Source organism: Coregonus lavaretus, assembly GCF_964263955.1.
Source record: "Coregonus lavaretus genome assembly, chromosome: 26".
NCBI lineage: Eukaryota > Metazoa > Chordata > Actinopteri > Salmoniformes > Salmonidae > Coregonus > Coregonus lavaretus.
In genome coordinates, this window is record NC_140013.1 from 19862073 (window position 1) to 19873551 (window position 11479).

Sequence of the window (11479 nt, forward strand, 5' to 3'; positions counted from 1 at the left end):
TTAGAAGAACCGTGGCTCGTGGGATCTCCCCCTGCTCCCCCTGCCTTTGTGCGCGGGTGTGGCGAGGCTGTGTGGCCGGCAGGCAGGCGACAGGCGCCGGTTGCTGGACAAAGGGCTGTCTGCTGCCAAAGTGGCTAGGCGTCCAAGCGCCCATCCTCCCAAACTTCCCAGCCTGTGCTGTGGCGCTTAACCCTTTCACGGTGATATGGGACAAGTTGTCCCCGACCAAGGCATCTCTCTCACGCGTAAAATAGGTCCATACAATAATAAAGTTTTCATCTGTACTAGCCCGAGTGAAGACAATCTTTTTGGAAAGTTATGCCTTCAGTTTCTGTAAGCCATGCGTCAACGAAATGCTTATAAGGCCTATGGCATGTTGGGCACTACTGTTTAATTTAATTTGTGTATAATTTCTTAAGGGAAAGTATATTTCATTTAACCCTCCTTATATGTAAATTATTGTTGATTTCAATAGACATATAGACTACCGTAGGCTACTGTATGTGTGTGTCGTACAAATGGTGATCAGTTTTTCTCATTCGCTCAAACGGTTAACTGCGTCTATAGGCCAAGTGCCATTGAAAGTGCAGAGGATATGTACGGTTGAAGTGGAGAGGAGGAGACGGAAGTTCCGTGTCTCGCCCTCTTATAAATACTCCTATATTACTATTCTATTCTATTAATAGTAGAATACAGACAATACTACAGGAAACACTGATAGAAACACTAACAGCAGCTCAGTTTAAAAATAGATGCCTTGCATGTCATCACTCACGTGCCTCTATTCAACGGCAACGCAATGTAAATATGACAATTATAGGCCTAATTGTTATAAGAATAAATTGACTTGTAACTAATGACAGTTATACATCCTACATTGCTCTTATGAACAGAAACCTACAATACATTGATTTGCCTTTTTCAAAATGGTATAATGTAGCCTAATATTTCGTTTGAATTTGTTAAACAATCATCACTGATAAAGAACTAGAGAAATACTGGGCTGAAAAACTTGAATTTTATCCTCAAATACACTGCCGACAGAGGGCGCCATACACTCAGTGAACTACTTAGGTCATGTTTCACAAAACCGTGTGTTTGTGTGTGTGTGTGCGTGTGTGTGTGTGTGTGTGTGTGTGTGTGTGTGTGTGTGTGTGTGTGCGTGCGTGTGTGCGTGTTTTCAGGTATTTGACCATTTTAAGTTATATTTTGTAAGGCGGTATTATCATTAATTTAGAGGCATCATTCATCTGATGTTGGGAGATAATAATAATAATTAGGCTATAATTATAAAATAATAATACTAGTAATAGGTAGCCTATATACATTAAATTATTATTATTATTATTACTATTAAGAATTTCAAATGTACCTTAACTGTATCCAGTAGGTACAAAATATGAGTGAACAAAACTTTTTAACACATTGTTTTTTTTATTGAAATTGTGTGATAATTCAACAAAAAACTGAATTTACCCGGACAACCAGAATAAACGAGATACGCTTTCAATTTTAAATATATTTATATATAGATATGCATTGTGCCCCATTTAAAGAGAAATGTTATCATCCTCTCCTGTGTTGGAGTGAAATGACCTGAGGTTTTCCTATATCTCTGCCTCTCCTGCAGATAATAGTCAGGTAATGTGACAAATAGGCAGCTTTCTCTCTATGTATCTCTCCCTCTCTCTTTCTATCTCTCTTTGTCTCTTTTCTGATATTAGTTTTTGTAGACAGAGATTGCAGATAAACATGGCACACATGTTTGTTTCCTTCACGTGTCACAGGCAGATAATCAACTATGCCTATGCATTACATATAAAGACGTTCTGGTTCAAACCAACAAGCGCTAAATAGCTTTCATTTACAGCAGGCCTATACGTAAAATAACAAATCATAAAAAGCAATGAGTTAAACTCTAAATATTATATACACGCCAATGTACAGTTTTGAATAAATTAATACCAATTGCATATTCTTGGATTCCTTTATAGCTTATTTACAGAATTTATTTTAATTACATAAATAGTTCAAACAATTTTTCTGGCAGAAATTATAGGCCTAAGCGTTCTTCTATCAATTATTTTTGACGGAACTTTAATTTTATCCATCCCTTTTGAAATAATAGCCTATGTTTTAAAAACGTTTTGGATGTAGCTTGTTTTCCTGTCGTTCTACAGGTTGCACCTTCTCCATTCTGCGGGCAAAAAGCACCAATGTTCATTCAGAACTTATGCCATTGATTATAGTTTGATAAAGTTAATTCTTCAGTCCCTAAAAACAATGCCACGACCTTGCCACTGTCGTTTAAACATCAATATGCTCTACATGAAGAATGTTCTTAGTAGGTTTTCCTTCTTGCGGTATGGTATCCTCTTTGTGTGCTCAAGTTTTAGCCAGCAGCCTAAAAATTCAGTGCCTACTTTTGGTTTTCATATTATTTCGATGCTTCAGTTTCCTATAATATTGAAAGCGTACCACACACAGTAACAGTAAGTGACGACGCTGGTTCTCGCTCCTTCATTCCCTGCTTCCATTCTCAGTCCAGGCGCGCGAAAAGGTAGGCCGGTGTTGCCATTTCCTCGCGTAATGTGCTGTACAAAATGTTTAATAATGTTCTCTGATATTTCAAGCCAAGTTGTGGTGGAATATATTATTCCATTAGTGAGATCACTTAGGAGAGTCTCTGGGGGGATACATCTCTCTCTGGCTCTCCAGGCCGCTCACGAGTCTCTGGATGTTTTGGAGCTCATTGATAGAGTCCTTCATCGATTTGGGAGAGCTGGTCCTATGACTCGACCCCGCTTTGTGGTTGTGGATCTCAGGCACGGGACTCGTCTCCCTGCTGCCCGATTTGGAGGACTCGGAGCTGGGGTTTAGGCCGCCTGGCAGGCCGGTGGTGAGTAGACTTGTGCTCTGGGCCATAGACACCGGGATCTGGTAAGGGTTGAACCGGAGCCGAGGGCGGGAGCTGGTGAGGAAGGGATTCCTCGAGAGCGAGCTGGCTGTAGTGCTGGCGGGCATGGCGGAGGCCGCGGCTGCAGCAGCAGCCATGTAGGTGTAGGGGTAGGGGAACAGGCCTCCAAAGGTCGGCATGGGAATGCCCTGAAATCAGGCAGGAGAAAATGGCAGTTAGTACTGGGACCGTGCTGGTGATAGTGATATATTCAGACCACGATGTAGCCTACTCAAATGACTAGGCCTACTGAATCTTGGGTAACCCGCTCAACGACCAAATTATGCACGGCCTCAATAGCTAGTTCACTTCAATAATTAAACCTACAAGGAAGTCGTCTTCTACGATGTTAAAGAACCCTTTAGAATAATGAAGGCTATACGGATTGGATGTTAAAAAGGAGAACGCTTATTCGCAAGGCCTTGCGTTTTTGCTCCCACACATTTCCTGAGTGTTGATTTATGGGTGGTCTTCTAAAGCATGTTCTTTTAAAACAATTATCAGCCTACTTTGAAAAATCATTAACAGAACTGTTGTTCAAAATAATGATAATAATAATAATAATATATATAGGCCTATACCTTTTTTGTCGCTATTCTGCCAGCATGCGTCCTCTCACTACCGTAAGATTGCAAGAGACCCAGGCCTCCCTAGCCCTAGTGGCAGTGACCTGATAGCCCAACAACATACTGCGCATTTGAGTTCTGCCCAGAATAGGGTCTGCTGAATCTGGCCAGTCAAATTGTACAATGCAAAGCGTCTACAGTGGAATTTTGGCACTAAGTTTGCACATACTTGTAAGACTCATGCTTTATTAGTCAAAGCCTATTCTAGGCCAATAACGGCCTCAACGGTTTTGGTGAAGTCAAACGAGCATAAAGGCCTATAAGTGATCACTGAGTTCAAACAAACAATTTGTTTAGTGTAGAATTAAAGTCTCCCTTACCTGAGAGGCGAGCATGTGCTGCGACAGATGGAAGGGGAAAGGGTTCGGGGTGCCCCCCGTGCCCTGGGCAGAGAGGCTGCCGTTTTCCATACCACTTGCTCCAGATACCGACGCCAATAGATGTCCCATGCTCATGGCAGAAAACGCTCCTGGGCCCATAGCGAACTGTCCAGGGTGAAATAGCATTTGTCCGGCGTTCATAGGATTAAAAAACTGCTGACTGTGCAAGCCAGACAAGGCCAGACTCTGCAGGTGGCTCGCGCTGAAGTGTGAGGGGCTCTCTGTTTGAACCATGAGCGGGGAGAAACTTTCCTTGCTTGCGCTTATCCCTACGCTTTCAGTGGTGTTCTTTTTTGACGAATCTGTAGTGTCTTTCCTGTGCCTGTTCTCCGTTTTGTCTCCTTTCTCAAGGTTCCTTATACTGAATATGGAGTCGCTCGGCTCCCTTGAGTCTGGATAGTTGTCTTTCTTGTTCAGACTCGGCTTATCCTTCACCCGGTCCTCGCACCTTGGGCTGAAGGGAGAGGGCGGCTCGGGTCCAGGGCTATTCGACGCGGTGCAATGCTCGTCCTGATGGTCAAGTTCTTGCTCACTGTCAGTACAGGTTTTTTCATCTGTTATAAAAAAAAAAGTTGTAGTCATAATTAGCTGTATGTTTGTGGGCCTAAATGTAAAATAACTGACAAAATGCCATGCCATGCTCAGACTTACATTTAAAAAAGATATAATTAATAATGGAAAGTAAAATAGCAGTTGAAACGGCAGTGGTTACAACATTCACAAGCACACTCACACGCACTGTGTAAGTGATTATTTTAAGTGTACAGTCATGATTTAGTGTTAACATGCCTTGCCTAACCGTTTCCTTCCTACATGTCAGCCCAAGAGGCTTACTCGGAGCATTAACATGGGGCTTTTGTGTTGTATTTTTACCCCAGAGTAAATATACTTCAATTATTAATCAATAGTTGAGCAGTCAAAAGTTGCTGTTTTTCAATGGTCAAGTAGCCTGATTAAGTCTATGCATTACACCAGGCAACAGTTATTTAATATTTCAATAATAAGTGAGTTGAACAAATAGCCTGTCACGAAAGAACATTGTATATCTAAAGAACAAGAGCTGCTGAAAACTATCAAAGTACATTTTGTAATTAGAAAATGTACTATAACACTGTGTTTTCTTGGTAAATTGCATTTTCTGTTGCACATGAATTGTTATTATGTAAATCTAAAATGTTTATTACTTGGACATAATAAATTAAATGAAGTTATCACAAACCGTACACTATTGCATTTGCACTCTTTGGGTATAGGCCTATAGCCTATTCTCTCAAATAGGCTAAATTACTAGAGGATTTTGCCTATAGCCTCCATATTTCAGCCACCATGAGTCTAAATGCCGCCATTGGCCACAATTGCATTATTATGTTACCTCGGCTGATTCGACTGAGCCTAAGCGGGCTGGATCCAGGTCCGATTGGGGAGTGTACACTATCTCTGCCAGTTGTTGGTTCGCTAGAGGAGGCATCAGAGTCTCCCCCGTCTCGGTCCGCTTTGCATTGGTCTTCATACATCCGCAGGGAGGGAAGTGTCAACTGTTTCCTAGAGTTGAACGGTTCCCTTTTAATAATAGTGGATACATGTATTCAAGTAAGGCTTCCATACACCATTAACATGACATGAGGGCAGCAGTAGGCCGACCTACATTCAATGATAAGCCTACATCAGAGTTGAGAACAGCATGCATTTTGTCATTTTTATTTTGTTAACTAATAAACAGATTAAAAGGAATAACGTTGGGGCATTGTTAAAACATGCATAACATAGGACCTATGCATATTATCGTATTATGATAATATAATTGATATAGAACTAGGCTAGACTACACAGTGTGATGGGCGAACAGACATAGCATATGCTTACCTTTTCTCTCTCCTTCCATTTCCGGTGTCTCTGAATCCTTTGGCAAAAGGGTTATTATCAATCTTCAGCTGTGTTATCTGTGGACAGGAGATGGAGAAAATATATTAGACATTGCAGGGTGCAAACAAGATAAACGAGAAAAACAATGACAAATAGGCCTTACCATAGACGTTACAATTAATTATTGTTATTATTAGTAGTAGTATTAGTAGTACTAGTACTAGTAGTACTACTACTACTAGTAGTAGTATTAGGCCCGTAACTCGGCCTATGGGCCTATAGGTCCAGTTAAGCCTATGGTAGGCCTAATAATGTCTTGACCTATATATAGGGTCACGTGTTTTTCTCAACTTGATTTACTCTTATATATTTCTCCCACATACAGTGTCCCGTTAAACACACTGAACAGAACACACTCCGGTGAAAGGATGCCTCGGTAGATGTTGCATTATTAATAGGGGTTTAATGACGAGGCGTTATTCTCATGAGCCCCATGAGAAACAAACAGTGTTTCTCCATCCATTCTTTTCGAAGAGAGTGAGGAGGAGAGCTGAGTGAAGGCGATTTGAACAGATGACTGACTATCTTATCCATAATTAATAATGTGGTTTGGATCATTGCTGCTTCATGCAAGGCTTGTATGGAAAAATACTGCATGGACTTTGGAACCGCCGCTTGGCCTAAATGTTTCGATACGGGGTTTGTGCTGTTTTCCCCCTCCTCACCTTGTATGGAACTCTTGAGGAATTCGCGAATCGACCAATCAGGGAGTCGCAGTCCCCTTCTGTCACGCTTTGATTGCGCAGGCAGCCTCCGAGACTGTGTAGCTCGCGGACAAACGGACGAGGATAGTGCCTTCTAATCGATTGTGACTCTTTGCCATAAACTTTACGAGTTTGTATTTTATTTAACAAGGCAAGTCAGTTAAGAACAAATTCTTATTTACAATGATGGCCTACCCCGGGCAAACCCGGAGTCTGTAGTGACGCCGCCAGCACTGAGATGCAGTGCCTTATAGACCGCTGCGCCACTCCGGAGCCGATAGCAACAAGACCACCACAGGCCCCTCTGACACGGACGCCAATTAGCCTCATGGAGGGGGAGAGTGCAGGGAGCTAGATAATTTTTGACTGCAACTAAAATAAATACTCACCATCAAATCTAGGAATTACTGACACCCTGAAGAACCATGGGGAAATCAGTCTTTAACCAAATGGTGTCAGTGTCCAAAGAAGCACCATCTAATTAGATTTGAATGGAATTGTGAGCCAGCAGCATATCCTCCATAGCCCATAGACGGAAAGACAACAGCAATAGCCAACCTTTTCAAATCTGTTTTTACTAGTCAAATATATGCCTGCAATTGTAGGCTAAACTGGTTATGTAAGGTTAACCATAACATTTGACAATGATGACCGACATGCGGTTTGATTGAGCAGGTGCATTTAGTCCTACAGATTAAAAACCCTGCAGCAACGGTTTCACTGTAAAAAGTCTGCCTTTAACATTCGTCAACAAAGATCATTAAATGCAACAAGGTTGCACAAACGAGTGAGGCCATCTAATTCCACAAATGAGCCATTTTTTTCCTCATAAAAACAAACTAAACAAAATCAAAATTGAACCTCAGATTAACCTTTTGCTGATAGAAAATAGTGTCATGTATGTAAAAATAGGCCCAACCTCTTATGGCGAGGTTATTTCATGGTCTCGAACATTAATGTAGCCTATGTTAAATTCCAGTGTATTATATAGGCTACTGTATTATATTGCTTACCTTGTCGTTTTGATAAGCTGTGACAGCGATGAAGTCTGTCTCTGGGAACACATATGTCCTGAACGTGCTGTAGGGGAGCTTCAGGATGTCGTTGGCCCTCACGATATGAAACCGGGGCTGGTATTTGTGCATGGAATTAAGAATCGTCTGTGAAAAGATGGAAAAAAATGAATTATTAGCATTTCAACGAGACCATCTGATGATATGCCTATCTCAAAATAACTCGTAGGCCTATCAGTGATTAATACAATAAGATCATGTACATCGCATGAGATTAAAATATGTTATTATTATTTCTTATAATAATTATTACTGGGCCTAGTATCACTATTATTCATAACAGTGAGTAGGTCTATTCAGAATTGGGCCTACTGTTTATTCTCAGAATGCAAGAGAACACACCTGTTGTCAACACAGCTCGAGATACAAAACAATATTAAAGATAAACATTTAATGTAATATTTGCGTTATCATATCTGCTGGCCAACCTACTGATAACATTTACAACATGTATATTATATACATTCATTAACTACTACAATACGTAAGCCTATATTAACACAGTGGCTGGATAATTAAAGGTAAACTTTGGATAGCCTATAGCCTACATCTATCAAAACACTGTCTGCAACATTTTGCAAAAACGTCTGGATGCGTCTGGCATGTAAATGTTCAATTTGTTTACAGTCGGTTTGTTTGCACATTGGTCTAGGAGCATTGAACACACGCTGCAGCTTCTCTCTATAAAGCCTACTTTCTGAGGCGTCCATCACTTCCATCTTCTCCGCGGTTAGTTTTTTACAGTAGGCTACAAAAATAACTTTAGGCACCGACCGCGAAACACGAACTTCGAGTTCAGGCTACATCCACACATTGTTTTTATTCCACGCTGATCAAGCTGGCTCAAGACAGTGAGGCTAGGTCGGAGTAAAGCTATCAAACCGACGTCAAAGGACGCCACAGAGGCTCGCCCTATCCAAACCGATTTCCACTCTGCCCGGTCTCCTTGACCCGATTTCTAATGCTCATAATCCCCAATTCTCACGAACTCCCTCTTCGCTTAAATTAGGCTTTTTAAAAAGAGCAAATCTAATACTTGAATCATGGTTTCAATCCTCTTCCACAATCGTGTAAAACTCTGTTTTATAAATGTGTAAATGCGTTACATTACTATTTCTACCAACAACAAGAGCTTTCATGATATTAGATTTATAGGCTATTTTTATGACGCTTTAGAGAATAATATTTTGGGAGATCATATTTGGAAACAGGCCTATGTCGACATTGAGTTGAACAGTGTCCTGGCAACAGCCTGGCAATACAAAGCAATCTATTGGGAAAAATACAGTGCCAATACGTTAGTCCTACTAAAATCATGTTGCAAATAGAATGAGAATATTCAAGAACTATAGAAATATCTCGCTCAAAAAATGGAACAGTATCTGTCTTTAAATACATTGTGTTACTCCATAACCTAAAACATGTGTCATTTATTATTATCCATCAGAAATACAATTGCGTGTTTAAATGTAAATAAAAGTCAACATACAGTACTTACAAATCCATGCTTGTCCGAGATATTGTTGGTCAGCTTGAGTTTATGAAAAGCAACAGGCTTGGCCATCCACTGCTCTCCCGTAGCTGGGCTATCCGGGTGAATGTACATTCTTTTGGGCATCTCCGGATCCGCCTTTCCCGCAACCATCCAGCGAGAATTGTGGAACTTGTAGCGGCAGTCGTCCGCAGCGACTATATCCATCAATAGAATATACTTTGCTTTTTTATCAAGCCCATTTATTCTGACTTTAAACGGAGGAAACATTCTCCTGGAAGACAGACAAATATGCGTGGAATTAACTCCATGTAGGCTTATTCATACAAATATGACATTTAATGTTGTCAGACAAGACCCAGAAATCTGGCAATAACATTATAAAAACACGTCAATAGGCGACTTGCTCTTTCTCTCTCCTTTGTGTCCAGGAAAATGCAACACTATTTAATCGATATAGGCAAATTATAAAGTATTATTAATTGACACAACTGTCATTCATTATAAAAGCATTCCATCGAATTATGTACATGCAACTTTGCAAATACCATGGTAGTTGTAGGAAATTAAACTAATAAGGTGTAGGCCTAATAGCCTACTTAAAAGTAATTTGTATATATTTTTTATTACTGATTACAATATTTTGTAATTCGTCTGTAATCAGCCGAGTGAAATATATTTATGATATGACACTATCAGGTTAAATCACAATCCTCTTTTTCAAGTCTGACAGTCTGTTTACAAAATCCAGAAGCTCAACTGTCATGACAGAATGCAGTTTGATCCATATACTATTCTCGTTTTGCTGACTAAAGCCAGGGGAGTTATTTTTTTCTCCTCTCTGGCAAGACTCCTAGCCTAAACTAAATTCTACATTTTCAAAATATTGCAAATATCCTTTTCTGTCAAACACGCTCCAAACTTGATTATAACTTCATTATAATCGTACCATCGAAACTAAATAAAATGCTATCAGTCAGGTCACAATAGTAAAGAAAACTCTGATAGTATTTATCACTTTTAAGTTAAATAATTAACTTATTTCGATGATAAACTAGGCTTATAAGTTTAAGAACATGCAATAGAATACAATGAAAAACACAATCACATCGAGCCAGTCTAGCCTACAGCAGGCCCTGAACTAATATGTCCCTGTAATCCTGAATGTAGCTACTTCTTTCGTACCCTTTTGCTTTCGCCATACTCTTGCCGTAGCGTTACAGAATAAATCTGAACATAATGCACATCTGATCACAAAGCCTATACAGTATGGACAATGTTTGTCCCACCAAAATGTACACGCTAAAATCGCCACTGATGGACAGAGAATAACCATGACGCTGTAGTCAGCCTCGCTGGCAATAATTATCAGAGCGCACTCTCACCTTCCAGATTTGGTAATAACCATCTCTGTTCCTATTTTGTGAAACTGGTCCCATAGATCCTTGGCCTCCAGTGTGACTTTAGGGTCGTCCTCCACCTCTTCCTCGGGCTCCAGGCTCTTCAGGCTGCGGAGATGAGCCGCCTGATGGTGGTGGCTGAGAGCCGGGTGGAGCCCTGCCTCCGCGGCTCCGACGAGATGGTCCGACATGGGCTTAGTGAGAGCCCGGTGAGGCAGAGTGAGCGTCGGGAAGAAGGAGGGCTGCGCGGCCGCTAGGAAAGCTGACATGGAGAAGTCGGTCGGCCGGTGAGCGTGGAAAGGGTGATAAGCCATGGCAGTCCCTGTGAAAACTGGATCTCTCATCGGTGCATCCAAAATATCGAAGTGAAATTATGATATACAGTGATATTCTCCCCCCTCGGCCAAATCAGTAGGTCCGCTTCCAGAATAATTTATTTCTGTCTTATTTCTGTAAGAAGTATACAGAAGTAATTTCGAATATGGTGCCAGATAACTAGCCTTTGAATAGACGCGTTATAGACGGTTATTAGCTGAAAAAAAAGGAATTTATAGGAATTAGCCTATACTACACGTAAACTCCCGTTGCTGGTACCTCCACGAAGTGCAGTAACAATATCAGTCAAAGATAGAGAAGCAGCGACGCTTTGAGAGTAGAATCGGGGTTTCCTTCTTTCTCCCCACCAGTCGCTTTGAGAAAAATAAGATGTGTCTCTCGGAAGGCTAGAGCAATCATTCCACATGGACACGGAGTTGAAATGGTTAGATCTTGCGCTGTTCGCTGTAGAACTGTGACTATCTCACATGTCCTTCCTGCCTCGATCCCAACACTGATGGACCGAGCCCCTTTGATTGCTGATTTTACGCTTTCTGGACCAATTGTGGGCCTCTATAGGCGTGGTTTTGACAGCTCCGGCCAGGCTCTA

General features: G+C 41.0%; 1 protein-coding gene across 4 annotated transcripts; it reads right to left on the reverse strand.

Moving 5' to 3' along the window:
* Positions 1–1420: 1420 nt before the first annotated feature.
* LOC311101634 (T-box transcription factor TBX2b-like) lies at positions 1421–11377 on the reverse strand. Of its 4 annotated transcripts, none has more exons than XM_084142768.1 (7): positions 10540–11377; positions 9161–9428; positions 7603–7749; positions 5826–5902; positions 5335–5522; positions 3903–4516; positions 1421–3105 (listed from the first exon to the last, which is right to left on the reverse strand). In XM_084142768.1, exons 1-7 carry the CDS (start codon positions 10896–10898, stop codon positions 2671–2673), a joined length of 2088 nt encoding a protein of 695 aa, XP_083998894.1. In that variant the 5' UTR covers positions 10899–11377; the 3' UTR covers positions 1421–2670. The 4 variants fall into 4 exon arrangements, with proteins under 4 accessions (XP_083998894.1, XP_083998893.1, XP_083998896.1 ...); XM_084142767.1 differs by having other exon boundaries at positions 9152–9428; XM_084142770.1 differs by having other exon boundaries at positions 5335–5504; positions 10540–11376.
* Positions 11378–11479: the final 102 nt, after the last annotated feature.

Coding starts and splice junctions, on each gene's coding strand:
- LOC311101634 (XM_084142767.1), bottom strand. CDS start 10,898: ATGAGAGATCCAGTTTTCACAGGGACTGCCATGGCTTATCACCCTTTC. Junction 5,523..5,825: donor AATGGAAGGAGAGAGAAAAG/GTAAGCATATGC, acceptor TATTATTAAAAG/GGAACCGTTCAACTCTAGGA. Junction 4,517..5,334: donor GCTCAGTCGAATCAGCCGAG/GTAACATAATAA, acceptor TTTTTATAACAG/ATGAAAAAACCTGTACTGAC.